General features: G+C 36.9%; 1 protein-coding gene across 3 annotated transcripts in view; it reads left to right on the forward strand.

The window, feature by feature from the left end:
• CDC123 (cell division cycle 123) overlaps nt 1-17,833 on the forward strand; it is a 77,852-nt gene that overhangs the window by 13,846 nt on the left and 46,173 nt on the right. For all 3 annotated transcript variants that reach the window (XR_009053033.1, XR_009053032.1, XM_057730255.1), the window contains exons 5-7: nt 3,673-3,768; nt 5,819-5,925; nt 17,563-17,611. Coding sequence is in view for 1 of the 3 variants with exons in the window: in XM_057730255.1 (XP_057586238.1) it covers nt 3,673-3,768; nt 5,819-5,925; nt 17,563-17,611 (252 nt within the window). In the remaining 2 variants the exon portion in view is untranslated. The remainder of the gene's footprint in view (nt 1-3,672; nt 3,769-5,818; nt 5,926-17,562; nt 17,612-17,833) is intronic.

Here is a 17,833-nt window from a genome sequence, read left to right on the forward strand (position 1 = left end):
ACACACACACCCCTCTGCGTAGTTATATGTCTTAGAAAGGGAGTTGAGGGGGAGAATGAGAAAAGTGTGGTAAGATGCCTGGGTGAAGAGTATATAGAAATTCTTGTCACCCTTTTAATGCTTCTGAAAGTCTGAAATTATTTCAAAATAAAAAACTGATTAAAAAGTGATTGGGTTTCACTGGGCAGAACTAGGTGTTGTTGGGCAGGGGAGCTTTCAGGGCAGAAGAGCACTCTCGGCATAGGAGTGTGAGCCAGGACCCGAGGTGGGACAGTTACAGTGGTAATAGTCTGTTAGTATAGATACAGAAATGCCCCAATTAAAAATGGAAACAAATAGGTGGGCAAATTCCAAAGGCACAATGGTGAATTTCAAAGAGCAATTTGCCAAAAGTATACATGTGGAGTGATAGCAGTTACGGTAGATGTTTTAAATGTGATGCGTTATGGACAGGTGCACGTATTGTAAGTATAAAATCATGACTGTAGAAGAGTATGCCCAGTCTGGTGATGGTGGTTGCTGGTGGGGAGGGGGAGGCACTAGGGAGGAGAGCAAGGAGATTAGGAGTATCTGTCACGTTTTTTCCGTAAGAAACTTAAAGGTCTGGATCAAGCATGTTGAATGTATGGATCTGGGTGTATATTTTTTGCATATTTAAAACATTTTATGGTTAAAAATTTTTTTAAAGAAATACCCTTTCTGAAGGGGTGTGGTACAGGGGGACTGTGGTGGGTAAAGTTGGAAAGATAGGTGAGTTTGGATCATAGAAAGTCCATGGATAGGATTAAAATGTGGATTTCATCCTACTTAACACAGGAACCTTTTTTCAGACAGCTGAGGTGTTATGCATGTTTAAAATCCACTGGTTGGACTACGAGCTTAAAACAATCCTATTACTAGTTAAATCTGTTAAAAGACAATTTTCAGGAAGAGGTAGAATCATGACTTAATACATGTTGAAGGGTTTATTTAACTCCTGAGGGAACCAGGCAGATATTATAACTGGCTCAAAAGAGAAGCCAAAGGATAGCACACTTATAGATTAGGAACATTGAGATGAGTATGTAATAAGGCAGAACTGGTTTTGCCTCCCTCAAGGCGGGGAGGGAAGGCAGCTGGATTTCTACCAAACAGGATCGAATGTTCACATCCGTAAGAAATAGTTCTCATTGTTACCACTTACCTATAACTTACCAGGTTGTAAACCAGCTCACAGACCCAGCTGGGATCAGGTAACGTGGAAAGTGCTGTGTGTGTACAATACATAGGCTTACACTGAAGCACAATCTTTTCTGTACAATACAGAAACTTTTCATCATTTAGATTTGTTTTAGGATCCTTATGGCAGAATTTCTTTTTCTTTTTGCCTTGATCCTTTATTTTTATTTATTTATTTATTTATTTATTTATTTATTTATTTTTAAGAACTTTTATTGAGATAGTTAATATACAATAAATTGCATATATTTAGAGTGTACAATTTGGTATCCCAATCTCCCAATTCATTCCCCACCAGCCCTCCCCACTTTCCCCCCTTGGTGTCCGTATGTTTGTTCTCTACATCTGTCTCTCTATTTCTGCGCTGCAAACCGGTTGATTTGTACCATTTTTCTATAGTCCACGTATATGCGTTAGTATATGATATTTGTTTTTCTCTTTCTGACTCACTCCACTCTGTATGACAGTCTCTAGGTCCATCCATGTCTCTACAAATGTCCCAGTTTCATTGCTTTTTACAGCTGAGTATGGCAGAATTTCTTAAAGTTGAATAACTTGAAGACTTGAGGGACTTGATTACCTCTTTTAAAATGTAATACAAAATAGCCAATACTTTATAATAACTATAAATGAAGTATAACCTTTAAAAATTGTGAACCACTATATTGTACACCTATAACTTACGTAATAAAGAAAAAATGTAATACAGAACTAGAAAGCAATCCTTATATGTGAAGTTTTATGGGATAGGAAAATTAAATCGTTTTGTCTTTCAAGGTCGAATCCCTCGTGCTGTAAAATTTGTGTAACTGCCATTTATTGAAAACAATGCTAATGCAGGTCTTAGGTGAGTGTTTTTATGGACTAAGCCTTAGGGGCGCCAAACTAGCAACTTCAGGGTGTTCTAAGGAAATTACTGCCTTAATATAAACCCTGCTTCCTTTTGCTGGGGAGTGGCGAATGGAGGATAAAGGACTCAAGCCTCTGTAAGTGGCTGCAGTTTATTTTCATGTATCTAAGCTGAAGAAGAATAACAGGAGATGGAGACGGCAGCGGGCTGTCAGATAACTAATGGAGAGGTGCCGCAGACCAGTCCAGAGGTCACGTACACCTGCAGCAGGAAGAAAGGAAGTCCAGCCTGCTCTTGATCTCCCCCTGCACTCACCAGCCTGCTGCTTCAAGCTGATATCTCATCTGGGAAATATGTTTCCTTTTTTCTTTTTAAACTTTCATTTTTTTGGTCTGTTTTGCTGTGACTCTGTTTTGCTAGTACTTTCTGTGTCATAACTGGCTTAGATCTTGGGGATCAACATAAGCCAGTTTTCTTTTTTGGTGTTTGATTATTTCTGAATAACAAGTCATCCTAAAACTTTGTGACTTGAAACAATAGTAATCATTTCTTTTTTTAATTTTTAAACATTTGTATACAATTTTAAAGGTTACACTCCATTTACAGTTATTACAAAATAATGCATCATTCCCCGTGTTGTACAGAAATATATCCTTGTACCCAGTAGTTTGTACCTCCTGCTCCTTTAGCTTAGTCTAGACCTATTCTAACTTTTTTTCCCCTTATGGAAGAACTTGTCATGACTGGACTATTTCAGTATTTACAGTTGTCCCATAGGGGGCAGCAAATATAAAGGGAAAAAGTGACTGTAGAGCATCAGTGTTAGTGTTTCTGTACTCTTGTCTGTCCTGCAGGCTTCGCTTCCATCTCTGACTCCCCTTTTCTCTACATCCATGTGCTCCTGATGGTGACGGGAGGCTCGAGGGAGAGCATAATTGTAATTACATTTACGTTCTGTCACCTCTGTATTTCTACTTGCTTCCTGGTTGAAATGACACTTAGAATGTTTTGGTTTCACACCAGTATAAAATACACATTTTAAAACCAACCAAAAAGGAAAGAACATTTTGTTTATATTAAAACTTATCTGGAAATAGCAGTGTTTAAATACAGTTAACCACATAATTTATTTCTCATTCTTATGAAGCCTTTTGGGGAAAAGCCAAGAATCTTTTTCTGCAAATGGAAAGGCTTCTGACCCTTTAAATGCGAGGCATTACTTCTGAGAATTGGAGTATATGCACAGGTGTTATTCCATCTGTCTCTCTTCATTTAATAGATACTGGTTTTTTGTAGATGCTAAGAGAACCATTCATTCCTTCCTCACATCCCCAGGTGCCTCATGACATCTGTCTCTCTAGCTTTGTGGGTCTTGGTTGTTTTGGAAAGTGCCATTGGCACTTGTTATTTTTTTTTTTCCTTTTCTGATAAATGTTACTTGATCATTGATTTTATTTAGCTGAGTTTAGAAATTCTGATAGTAATTTGTATTCTTAGTTATTTTTTATGTCCTAAAGTGTTGAACCTTGTGATTTTGATCTTGTTTTCTGTATTTATTGTGTTAGTACTGACTTGCCCAAATGATTTCTTCTTTCTCTCTGTAGGCACCAGAATTTCCTGAGTTCGCCACTAAAGTCCAAGAAGCTATCAACTCCCTGGGGGGCAGTGTATTTCCAAAGCTTAACTGGAGTGCGCCAAGGGTAGGAACACATCAGTAAATCTCTCGCTGTGTGTATAGTCTTTGTTTTGCTTTTCCATTTCAATTCATATCCCCACAGAGGGTCTGATTAATATTCCTAATGCTAGGGAAAATACCTTGGAATTTATTTTTATTTTCCGCCTGTGTTTTATTTTCCTGATTTTGCAGTACACTTCCCTGGGTCTGTGAATACTGTATATTTTGCCAGCTGACAGTTTCAACCTCTTGTGTTGCTGATTGCCCTAGAAATCTGAGAAAAGCCTCTCTCTGCGCTTTCAAAACTTCAGCTGTTCAGTTTGACAGAGAAATTTTTCACTGTTGAAAAGTAATAAAAATTTAAATGTCCCAGGATCTAGAAACTGAGTGGTTTGACAAGTCAACTGACGCTTTCTTAAATTGTGTTTTATTGTTTCAACATTGCAGTGACAAGATTTTTTTTTTTTAAGTTAAAGTCTGGGGGAAATTCATTATTTTTTCTACTCCAGTAGAAAACAGTTTTATGTCAGCAAAGCTCATTTAAGCATTCAAGACTTATCTGCATTTTCAAAAATCATCTCATGTGCGTATCTTTTCGTATTCTAACATGAATGATAAATTGTACTTAACCTAATCTTTGTTTTTAACTTATTAAAATACGTGACACATATACACAGTTTAAATTTTCAGGAGATCTGGAAGCTTGCTACAGAAATCAGCCCGTCCTCACACTTGTTTTGCTTCACTGTTTCCCACTGCTCAGAGGCAGCCACTTTCAGATATGTTAGTACCTTCTTTTGTTTTCCTCTACTCCTCTATTCTTCCATCTTAGGTGTTTATTACCAATTTCCTGCTTTAGGACAGAAAGGTTCAGTGCTCTCTCATCTCCTGTCCTCACTGTTTTCTAGTCCACTGTCCTCATTGTAGGAGTAGCACGCTTTGATTAGATCAGTATTCAGTGCTTCTCATTTTATGCTTATGCAGACATTGTGCACAGCTGATATATACCGTACATTGCTTATGGTTTTTTTTCAACATTTTATTTTCCCTGGAGTTAATTGTCTTGTTTATTCATTTGCATGGTTGTGTATTTACTTTTGTTTCAGTGGAGTTAAATCTGTGCATTCAGTGTACCATCTTTAACCAGAAGGTCATCATCGTTTTTTCATTGGGAGGAATTTTAAAGAAGTTATTATAAAGAAGTTATTGAAGCTCATTTTCAGTTTATCTATGAGCAGTACTTTGAGTCATTCTTGACTACTGATCTGGCTTGAGGCTTTCCAGTTGAGATGGGTAGATTGTTTGTGGTTTTAAGTTATTCCTTTGTTCCTTTATTTTTTATTTATTGAGTGCCAACTATGTGCCAGTGCTTTCTTTCATACATTTTTTTTTTTGCAAGCATTAGTTTTCTCAAAATTATATTATTGTCCTATGTCTGATCTATCTATGGGAGAAGTACGTTTTTTAAATGACGTTATTATTCTATCATTTTTAGGCATGTTTCACTGAGGTTTGTGTCTCCTGTGTCTGCTGTTGTTACTTTTTTGGTGCATATGTTTGAGGCTCTCACCATTTAAAATTGCGATGGGTCAGAATATGTCACCTCCTACCTCCCAGAGTTGATAGACAGGGGTCTTAACTGCTGCAGTCATCCAGCTTCAGAGTTTCAGCTGTCTCTCCCCAGAAACAGGAAGAAAGGAAGGTTCTCTGTTTTTTTAGTAGCTCATCAGGCTGTTTATACCTGGATCTTCTAGCTGAAGTGTCAGCATCTCTGATATCTCTTTATCCCTTTCTTTCATCATCAGTGAGGAAGACATAGGGCAGAGCTTGGGCCTGAGCTGAAAGGTGAGCACCTGCACATCTCGATTCAAAACTGAGTGTCCAGCCTCCAACAGTGATCCTATTCCTTGTTTAGAAGCGTAACTTGACATGTGACAGTATAGCTAAAATTTCTTACCTGACTTTTTTCTTCAGACCCTTCAAGTTATATGCACTGTTAATTTTGGCTATAGGCTTGAACTTTCATAGCAGCTAACTTGGAATATATACTAAGTAGCATGTGCTTTATTATTTAGGATGCATACTGGATAGCAATGAATAGTTCTCTGAAATGTAAAACCCTCAGCGACATCTTCCTACTGTTCAAGAGTTCTGATTTCATCACTCATGACTTCACCCAACCGTAAGTATGTCTCTTGTTCTCAAACTAACAAGTACATTAGTTTCAGTACTTGTAAATTTTTCTATAGGTGAAATTCCATTGTTCTAGTACTATTGTAAACAACAGATCCACATAACAATGCTATTTCATTTTCTCAAATGACCTATTAAAGCCAACCTTTCTTTTCCATTGACAGCAGTTGTTATACAATGAATATCCCTAAATATCAAGGACTTTCTGTATATCTGCCCAGTAAATACATTTGTCATTTTTTTCTTATTATAAAGCTAATATATGCTTATCACAGAAAAATAAAAGTAGGGACTACAGCTAAGCAAAAACAGGAAGTGTAAAAGCATTCATGATCTCACCACAGTTGGGTTTGTGTACTTCCAGAATTCTGTCTATGCACAGGTATAATATAGATACACCTGTCTCTAACTGTATTCCAATTCTTAAAAACAAAAATGAGATCATAGAGTTCATATTGCTTACTAGGCTGCTTTTGCACTTAATCAGTGTATATATCAAGCATTTTTGTGTGTCATTAAATATTAAATGTATCATTATTTTAAACTTGTTTCAGAGTATTCCACTGGAAAGCTATAGCGTCGTGTATTTCACCAGCTCTCTCTCTGTCTTCTTCTTAGTCCTGCGGTGAATATCCTCGAGCTAAAAATCTTTGTGTGCTTTCCTGATTTTTTTCCTTAGGATAAATTCCCAGATGTGGACTTGCTGTTTTCTTCCCTGTGCCAGTTACTCTATAGCTAATCTTCATTGTAGGCAGACAGCCCACCTGCATCCTGAGCTGTAGGTGATCTCTTTATGCTTCTTTTGTTCTGTCATCAAACAGCAGTTATTCTTCTAGATTTCTTATCCTACCCCATTTTAAATCTGAAATCTCAATTAAGCTAACCCTTAAACTGATCTCTAAAATAAAGCATATCAAAAAATCTAGAAACTAAGCAGGTACACTGGTGAAAATACCGTGTATGCCACTTCTTCCCCGTCTGTGCAGTCCAGTTTGCCCTACTGTTCATCCCATTTCAGCCTCAAATCCTTTTTTTTTTCAAATCCTTTTTTGAAGGGGATCCTGGAGTAAAGGAAATACATCTGCTACAAGTCAGCCATGCATCTTCTCTTTTGCATTTTGTTCTGCAGCTTGAGCATATGGTTTTAGTATTATATTAATTAAAGAAAATGAAACTAAGTAATAATAAATGAGTGTGATTGGATTGCCAGTTCACTATAAAAGGATTTTACCTGTATTGGGTTTTCTGGTTCATTTACCAGAAAAGCTTTGCGTTATTCTGACATTTAGGTGTCAGCCTTTTATGGTTGTGTTGGCACAGGTGTTACCAGGTGTTCGCTTTCGTAACAGTGCAGCAGCATTTTTGTTCTGAGAGACACACTCTGATTAGAGGAAGTCATGGCTCTCGCTTTTTTTTTTTTTTTTTTTTGCCATCATAGAGCTTTTTGACATTGAGTGCTTTTGAAAAGGCCTTGGAATATATGACATTAAATATACTCTGTGCCTGTTAATTTCATTGGACATGGGTTTTTATGCACCTTTGATGTTAGTTGCAGTGAGTATATAAGAACATCATTTCCTTTCCAAAAATTATAAATCATTTGTAATTCTCTGTGGCTGATGGTTTTTAAATCATCTTTGCAGCCTAGCGACCTGCTGGCTCCTCTTAGCCCACCTCTGCCTTTGTCTTAGGTGGATTTAGCCACAATTCCAATGAAGGGTAGAAATACCAGTCACTTTGCGTTTTGTACTTTTTGACTTTTGTATGGGGAAGAAGTTAAATCAGCAAGTGCATCTGAGGCCTTGGATTAGGAGTGTTTATCCACAGAATACCATCCTTCTCCTCTTGTAAATAGTTGGGAGTTGGCAGGGCACACAGCAAGCCCTGAGCTTGCAGCCTTTCAGATGGGTGCAGTACTCACAGTCACCCTTTTCTGGAAATCTTTGTCAGTAGTCAGTTGCATAACAATTAATAAGTCTTGTCACTGCAGAAAAATCCCTATTAATTGGATCTTTAATGAAAGATGAACTTTTGTCACAGAGGCCTTTTCGAACCCCTTAAAGATTAAATTGAGTATAATGCTTTAAATTGGACAGGATCGTATCAGTGATTTAATCTGACTTCTGTCAGTTAGAAAATTGAGGCCTAAATCTGTTCAGTAATTTGTTACCATAAACTAGTTAACAGAACCAAAGCCAGAATATAATTTCAATAACATTTTTCTAAATAGTCTCTGTATTTTCACTTGGTAAAGTTATAAATTCGTTTTTTTCTAAATGTTTCAAAGTAAAATATCATGGAGTGTAATAAAAAGTAGAATATTTTAGTATGTAATTATATATATAAAATTATGTAATATTATGAGAATTATGTAATATTATACTCCTTGGAAGCTTGCTTCAACAAGAGAAACAAAGATGTTATAGTTAGGATTACAGGTTAACAGAGGGCCAGCTAAAAATAGTTTACACACAAGGAAATACATTATTTAACGAAGAATCTGGAGATGGGATATTTCTAGGGTTAAGTCAGCAGCTCATCAGGGTCACCAGGTCCTTTCAGTCTTTTGTGTCATCCTTGGCTTGTTGGCTTGGTATTTGGGTTTATTACCTTGTGATTACGAGGTGGCTGCTGCAGTTCAGGTATTGCACGAAGGTGACAATAACTGAATCAAAAATAGGAGGGGTGTATAATTCCTCTCATTCTCTGTATGTGAGCAAGTAAAGCATTCTGGAAGCTTCCCAGGAGCCTTCCTGATAGGCTCACAGTCACACAGACAGTTACTCAGCCTCATCCAGTAGTTGGCAGAGGGAGCATAGACTTCATGATTGGTTTAGAGTCATCTGGAGAATTTGGTAAAACACGGCTTGCTGGCCCCCACCCCCAGAGTTTCTGATTCACTGGGCTGGGAGTGGGGCCCAAGAATATAATTTTTAACATGTTCCCATGTGATCCTGATGCTGTGGATGCAGGCCCATGCCTTGAGCACTATGTACTTAGATGTATACATACATCCCTGGGATTCCAGAGGTGCACCTGTCCTCATCTGAACAATCACAGTTCTGTTAGCAAGGATGAAGTTTGGGAATAGCTAGAGAGTAGACAACTAGGACTGTCTGCCACATTTGTAATTTGACATGGAATAGTAAGTACTCTTATTTTTCCTGTTTGTGAAATGGTTCCCGTACACAAGAAGCTTTAAAAAGTGGAAGTTGAGGCTGGTCCGAGTGCAGTGGTGTTTACAAAAAGTGGAAGTTGAAATATGACACAGCATAATCTGTCTGCATTATACTTGCTGGGTGAATTTTTTGCCCAGATGGAAACATTCTTTGTAATTAGACTTGTTGAGTTAGAAGGCTGCTTTCATAATTATTTTATTGATTAGGTGTCACTTCAGTAGGCCAAAGCCAGAAAAAAAAATCTGGTATTCAGTTGGCATTTAGAAGAAAGGGCTAAATGAGTGAAAAAAATTAATCTATTAACTGTTTATCTGAATGGCTCATGATTAAGGAAGACAGAGTTACTGGAGGTCGGGAAAGTTCACTTGTCTTAGTAATTTAAGCTCAGCTATGATCAACATAATTTTTATACATTTTGTTCTTAAGATTATCATAAAACTGGCTGTTGATCCTAAAATTCAGAAGCAAGCAGTTTCAGGAGTAAAATTTTCTACCTAAGTTGGACCTAACAGAACCTATACCTTGTGATTTTTAAGACTCATTTATTTAGATGAAAATTTTTCTACTTTAGATTATTATTTTGTTGTATTAATTTATTTTTAATTGAAATATAGCTGATGTACAATGTTGTGTTAGATTGTTATAATTTTAGGAAGCATATTTCATCTCTTTTTGCAGAATTCTATGGAAATTCAAATAAACACACCCAGTCACCCTTAATTCAGCATCTTTTTTTTTATCTTTTCCACCACTTGTAAGATCTAAAGAAATTGAATCTGTGTACCTGAACTCTTATTTTAGATCCTGATGAGCAGTAGGTCTCCAGCCCCAGAACTTTGATGCTTAATTTTCCCCAGGTGCTATGTTTTCTTTTTTACTTCTGGCCTTGACTTAATTTTTTTCCCCTATATATTAAGTGCTGTTTACTGTGAGGTGTAACATTGTAACCTTACAACATTTTAGGAAAGCTTAGGAATGAGGATTGTGCCCTAGTAAATAGCTAGGCCATCTGCCACTTTAAAGCATTCATGATTTTGTGTACTGCCACTTTATAAAGCTTTAATGATAATGTTTTCTCTTATAAAAATGATCAAATTGTGATCTTAGTGGATTTAGGCAATACCTAAGTTGCCTAGAGTCAGTTCGCATAGTTATTATTCTCCGAGTTGACTGATACGTGATTTCTTTTCCCCCATTCCTGCCATGTTGACTGGCCCACACTAGAGAACTCACGCCATTTGAGTAGGTAGCATTGTAAGTCTGTTCCTCCAATGCTGGAATCTCACACCTCACCTATAACAGATAGAATTCATTTGCATCTTAAGTGTTTTCCACTAGAGCAGTCTCTTGGATTCTACCTCCACGGAGCTCTTTCTAGTTCAGTATATTTCTTAATTATAGTACAGCTCATCAGGTACAGGTATCCTTTCTCATCGTTTTCTGTCTTTCCTCGTAACAAAGCATATACCACATCTATCGTTTTCTCATTGTCTGCATTCCCCTAGTTCCACACATGGGCATCCTTACCATTCAACGAATCCCATTTGTTCTCTTTCAGCGTGTGAAACAGTTGGAACGTCATGATAAAAACTATGTGTTGATCACAGTTAAAAAGTTCACAGAAAAGAGTATGTCCATCTTAAGACAGGTTTAGGGAACCTTGAATGTGCCTATTTATAGTAAGACCATTTGGCTGGCAGGACACGCAACCTGAAGTTTAAGTTGAGGGAATGACTTGGAAAGTAGCTTGGGTAGAAATAAAAGAAAGACAAAAAAGGTGACATTCCTGTCAGTCGTCAGTGGCAATTAAACACAGCTCTTACAGTTTTAGGCTAGGATCTTTTCTGCCCCTTTCTTTCCTTTCTTCTTTCTAAAACTTTGGCTGTAGAGCATTGCTCTCCAAAACTCCTGTTAACTGGCTCATTGCAAGATATATTAAAAATGTACTGGCATAATTTCATAGTAGCTTTCATCCGAGTAGATCTTTCGTTATTTGTTTTTTGCCTTTTCCAATCTTTACCATGACTGTATCTAATAATTCTTCTATTTTGTAATTCACATTGTAGATTGTATGGCATTAATTATTTGACAACACCTGTGTTTATTTTGAAGTTGTAGTGGCTAGCTGGAAGAACTGTAATTATCTGTCAAGAATTAGGAGTTTATAATTCAACATAGGAGCCTCCATTCTACATAAATTGTCAGTCAGTGACTTTGATTTAATACCGCTTTTTCTTGGTACCTTGTTGAAAATTTCAATCAAAGAAATCTTCCAAATTAGTATAAAATACTAACCTAGGAGAAAATTTTAGAAGTGGAATTTTAAAAAAAAGGAAAACAGTTTATAAGTGTACATGAAAATGGCTGTTAAGTACTAATTATAACTAGACTATTCAAGGTGGCAAAGATCTTCAAATGCAATTCAAAATGTTCTTATTTGTAATTATAAAAGAACTACAAGAAACTGATCATTAATATCTGGCTTTACCTAAGTGGCAGGCTAAGAAAATTGGAAAAATCTTTTGTTACAGATATCTAGACATGCTGGGAAAAATATGAACTGTAACACAAAAATATAAATATGTACTTGAATTCACAAGAAAAAAAAGGCAATCCCAGATGCAAGAAATGTAAAGAGAATTGAAAACCAGAGGGTTAGGTAGATAAGTCTTTGGGGGTGGTTGTCAGAACTGGTCAAGAACATAGGTTTTAATGCCTTTATAGAGTTAGGAGCCCAAGCCTTAAGCCAAAATAAAGTGAGGATTTAGGAAAGAGGCTTTTGCACCTTTAGTAAAGGATGAACAAGAAAAAATCCATCCATTGGCACAGAGGTAAGGAAGCAGTACTTGAAACTGCTTGGACTTTGGGTTTTTAATTTTAAAAAGTTAAATCCTCAGGCTGTATCGTGCAACAAACTTGGAGTACAAAATTCAGATCACCCACATGGTTTGAGAACTCCCAAACTAAGAAATTAACATAAAAATCACTCCTGGACTGGTTTTACCCTTGAGGCAACTGAAAGATGCAAATACAAAGTACTCTGCAAAGAATTCCACAACTCAGGCCTCATGGGACCCCAATAGAAAAAATAGGCCCCACCAAATAAGTACTCACAAGAAAACTAACAGAACTTGCAAGGAAACAGTACACCACACTCGAAGATCAGACAGTGGTCAAGAGGAGAACTGTGTGCATTTGAAATAACTGAAGTCTGAAAGCTAATGTAACGGAAAACTTTTAATTGATTAAATTCCTGAAAAAGAATTGAAACTCATAGAACAAGTTACTAGGAAAAAAGAAGCAAACAAAAGTTCTAGAAATGGAAAACGTGATTATTAAAATTAAAAGTTTATTTACCTATGCAAATAAGACATAGTTGAAGAAGACAGTTGAATATGAGATAAAAGTACCCAAAATGTAGCATAGAGAGAGAATGAATTGCAATTATGGAATTAAGAGACATAGGGATAAAATGAGAATGTTTAACATATGTAGAATAGGAGCTGTAGGAAGGAAGAATAGAGAAAATGAGGAGAGAGGCATATTTAAAGAGAAAGTAGTTGGGAATATTCAAGAATGAATAAAAAGACACCAATATTCATATTTAAAAACATGAGTGTCCCAATAGGAAACATATCGTAGTGTAATTGCAGAACACCAGAGACAAAAGGAGTTCTTAAAAACAGAGAGCAAAGGCAGATGCTATAGAAAGAAACAGCAGTAAAACTGTCAGCAGATTTCTCAACAGGAATCTTGTTTTCTCTAGTCCTTCCTCTGCTGGGAAGGGCCTGGGTCCTTGGAGGGCGGAGATGGATCTAGAACACCTACCTGCCTGTGTTATTTCTCATTTATATGGGACGCTTATCAATCTAGGACCTAGACTAATGTCAGGTTATAGCTTGAGGAATTCTCTAACAGTTGCACAAATTCCAAAGGTGATCGCAAATGATTTCATATTATTTCATAATTCAAACAAATTTTCCTAGTGTTATTTAAATGTATTCATTGAGATAACACAGGGGAAGTGTTAGGTATTATGACACATTTCTTGCTTTTGCTCATAAATTTATAACACATATTATAATTTTACATTATATGCTGAGTTGGGATTTGAGAATTTATGCTAGATCTTACCATGCCTTTTAAGTTATATGTTCATGGAAACCAAAGGTAAAGTAGATTTAACAATTCAGTATTCTTTCTCTGTAAATTGCTTTCCTTAATCAGTGACTTGCTGTTACCTCCCCAAGGTCCTGCTTTTTTTTTTGGCAATTATGAAACTGTTATGTTTGGAAATGAGAGAATCGGGGTTTTTTCCTCCATTGCAGATGCAAGTTTTTGGATCATCTGTGTTCTTGGTTCAGTCAGTTAAGGGAATAATACAGACGTTTTTATATTTGATATGACTGGAGATATTTTATTGTTTCTGTTAGGATATTCATATTTTCTGCTAGTATTGTTTCTACTAGTAGTCTCAGTGTAGTAAGTAACCTTGATTTAAGGATTTCTTTCTTTTTCCTTTTTTGGTGTAACCTGGAATTTTGGGGCTGTTAATTTATATAAGGATTGTAACCATTCAAGTGTTGTTAAGACTCTAATTATCTTAACCCATTTTTGCTTTTTAAACCTACTTCCACCAGAACATAAATGGAATTTAAATAATCATACGCAGTGTTTTTTGCAGTATTTCAGTTGAGCTCCTGAAAATGTTACTGTTGACCTTCACCTTCAGTCTTAATTAGATGGCTCTGCAATTTCCACTCCTTTCAGAGATGGTACTTGGCCATCTGGTTAATCATCTTAATAAGAAAAAGCCTTGTACAGTAATCTCACGTAGCACATATGTTCTCACATCTACCTTCTGAAACTAGTCAAGGTTTTTAAATAACGTTAAATGTTAAACCAATCACCACTTAAAAAATAATGTTATAGGATGGTAGAATGCAAATGTGTATTAAAATGTTTAGTTATTTTAAAGTAGCAAATGAGGATTAACCAAGGGTCGAAATCAATATTTGTAGGAATATAAAAACATTAAAAATTTATATTATGAAGACCTGTGTTTTGGAAGTGTTCCTTTTGGTTTTCCTATAGAATTTTAAAAATAGGTAGATGATAGGACCTTAATCTACCTATCCTTTATAGAATAATGTAGTGAACTGTCCTCTATTTTTAGATTTATAAAATATGTGGTGCCCACATGGTTAAAATCACATTTCAGAAATTAAAATGGTCATAGTTGTATTACAGTAACCATTAAGATAGTGCCATATTATTTTGTTTATTTGAATTCCTTTGTCACTTCTCTCCTCCTATCTCGCTTGTATATTTTAGATACATTTAAATTAAGAAAAGATAGGCAGTTCAGTTTTATCATGATGAAGAATTACTGGTTAGTTGGAAGCTAAAATATTAACTTTTAAAAAAATTGAAGTATAATTGACCTAATGGTATAGATTAGTTTCAGGTATACAACATAATAATTTGGTATTTTATGTATATTACAAAATGTAAAATATTAACTTTTAAAGTAAACTTGGTTTCTTGTTATAGAAGCACTATATGTACACTTTGTACTTTTATGTGTTTTTTAGTTCCTCAAAATTAAAAGTCAAAGTAATATATGTTTAATGTGATAAATATAATGTTAGAAATATTACAGAAAAGCAGCAGAAGAAATGATCAGTCACTGCTGGGAAAGAATTGTTCACATTCCGATAATTAACATTGTATTATGTTTTCTCATGTATGTTTTAAAATATGAGCTTCTACAGTATGCAGTTTTGTGACCTTTTTTATTATTTAAAAGTATACTGTATTGTAAATGTTTTTCTCGTTTGTGAAAAATTCTTTTACCACACAGAGTTTTATTCCCCATAACACTGTGGATTTTTGACACACTTTTCATCTTTTCATTTAGAATTCAGAAAGGAGTTGAGGAAAAATGTCTTAAGGATAAAATGAATTTTTTATAATAGAATTCATAAATGAATTAGTGTTCTTTGCTAATTAAAATATTTAGGCTATTAAACTAGGAAAAAGTGCGGGAATCTTTTATTTTTTTTATTTTTTATTTTTTTATTATTATTTTATTTTATTTTTTTTTTTTGGGGGGTACACCAGGTTCAATCAACTGTTTTTATACACATATCCCCATATTCCCTCCCTTCCTTGACGCCCCCCCCTCGATTCTTTTAAAATAAAGAAAAATATTATATAGAAACTATTAAGAGAGATGATGCAGGACATATGTATTTCTTTGGATCCATTCGGTATTTCTGGATTTGGGTGTGTTTTTTTTTTAACTGAAATCTGAGAGCATTAACAACAGCTCTAGAACCTTCACCCCTGAGAGAAGCAGGTTCTGCACATGGCTTAGTGCCCTGCTGCCACTGATTTGATTTCTCACCGTTCGTTCGGAGCCTTGATATCCTTGTGTGATGAACGTGGATGATAATAGTAGCGCTTTCTCATAGGATTGTTGCAAGGATTAAATGAGATAGCAGATGTAAATGCTTCACGTGGCACCTGTTCACTAATACAGAGAGAGCCCACTGCCTTTTGACAAAGCTACCTGTGCATACCTTTCTTTGTCATTCAGATTATATCCACAGGTACCCAACTGTCAGTGGCAATAAAAGTTGTTCTTTTCTGAGGATTTTAGGCAGACACCTTATTTGTATTGTTATTGTTTGTAGTATAAGTCGTAAAGGATTGCAGAGAATTCCAATCTAACCAAACATTCAAGGAAATTTAAAAGCTTTTCAAACTCAATTCTACTTATAAATTGCTTAAGATATCTTTAAAACTGTTTTTTGTTTTGCTTGTGCATTTTTTTCATCAAAATCTCTCTTGACCGATTGTTTTGCCCTTCTTGAATTGTTGGTTTTCCCTAGGATGCCATCATCTGCACGAGGTGACCGCTTCTGTCTCAGGCCTTTACAGTAGCTCTTGCACACGTGTGGCGATTACTTCCAGGCAGTGATCGTCACCTCCGCCCTCTCTCGAGTTCCCTTGTTGCAGTTGCTTACTGGACATACTCTGGGGTCCTCCCAGGGTTTTTCCAGCGCCACACACCAGCACATAGTTATTGTCCACCTTTTCCTCACCCAGGTCACCTGCTCTTCCTGCCGTCTTGGTGAATGGCATTGGCATCACCACCCAGCCCCAGTCATCCGGCCCCCTTCTCCCTCATCTTGCACTTCCATCACCACCACGTAACCCTGACGTTGTCTCCTCCATATCTCTCTATAGGGCTTCTCCTCTCCCTCTCCGCTGCCATCGCATTAGGGGCCCCTCGTCTCTCCCTGGGCCTTTTGCAGTGAGCCTTCCAACTGGGCTCTCAGCCTGCCAACCTGCCACCCCTTCGCCCAGGCTCTGCAGCACCGTTGCCACCGTGATATGCCTTAAGCCTGAGTGCAGTGATCTCCCTCACGTGTTTAGAGACATTTTTAAACTCCCCCCCGCCCCGCCATCTGTATAATAAAGTACAGCCTTCCTGCGTAGGCAGACAGGCCCTTCATGATCTGGGTAGTCCTTCTCGTCCAGAATTTCTCTCCAGCCACGTCTCTTGATAGTCCTCTGCTCGCTTCCACTCCGTCAGAGCCCTGCGGAGTTCTCGCTTCTCTCCCTTTGCCTCAAACGCAGACCCTTCTCTTCATGTCGCATGAAGCCTTCTTGACTACCAGCTCCCCTCCCCCCAGACATGAAGAGCTAATTGCTGTTTCCCTTGTGCCATCACAGTATTTTTACTTTCAGTGTTTTGAAATTCTTTGTCTACTTGTTAGGCTTTCCTCACCAGCCTAAAGGACAGGGGGCTCTTAGTCATTTTGGCATTCCAGTGCCTAGCCAGCGCTCGGCATAGGTGGGTGTTTAATAGAGGATATGAAAAACTGTCCATGAAACTGAGGATTTTTAGAAGAGGAAGCAATATATTTAATGGAGGAATGAATAATTCTGTCAGCTATTTTTTTAAATGGGGTGTGGGAGAGGGATTAGATGCACTTTGTGTGGCTGTAGGTGGCAGAGTTAATGTCAGCAGAGAACTAGACTTCTGGCTCAGCCGTAAAGAGCACTATGAGAATTATAAAACAGCAGTGCTGTCTTCCCTTCTTTTGGAATCTAGTTAGACAGTTTGCATTCCTAGTCCTGGCTTGGTCACTAAGTGTGCTCTTTTTCTGGGTTTTAGTTTGGTTTTGTTTTTTTTTTAACAGAAAAGTGGAGATTATAGTAGCTTCTATGGTTGTTTTGAGGACAAATGAAATAACAACTAACACTTCAGGGTGCCTAGGCTAACGCCTGACGTTGAATGGTGCTTAATAAATGTTGAGTGATTTTGAATTACTCTGCTGTTTCTGGATGCTTTTAGTGAAACCGTACCTTCACTTTAAATGTAAGTCGTGTGTATGCACAAAATAAAGATTCAATTGCCTTTCTTTCCCTCAAAGATTTCTTCATTGTACTGATGACTCTCCAGACCCGTGTGTAGAATATGAGGTAAGAATTTTTTTTTTAAGCTCTTTATTGGAATATAATTGCTTTACACTCTTGTACCAGCTTTTGAGGTACACCAAAGTGAATCAGCTGTATTTATACACATATCCCCATATCCCCCCACTCCTGTGAGTCCCCTCTCCCCTCCCCGTCCCAGCCCTCCAAGGCATCACCCATCATCAAGTTGATCTCCCTTTGTTATACAGCAACTTCCCACTAGCTATC

The sequence above is a fragment of the Hippopotamus amphibius genome, chromosome 4, assembly GCF_030028045.1.
Source record: "Hippopotamus amphibius kiboko isolate mHipAmp2 chromosome 4, mHipAmp2.hap2, whole genome shotgun sequence".
Lineage (NCBI taxonomy): Eukaryota > Metazoa > Chordata > Mammalia > Artiodactyla > Hippopotamidae > Hippopotamus > Hippopotamus amphibius.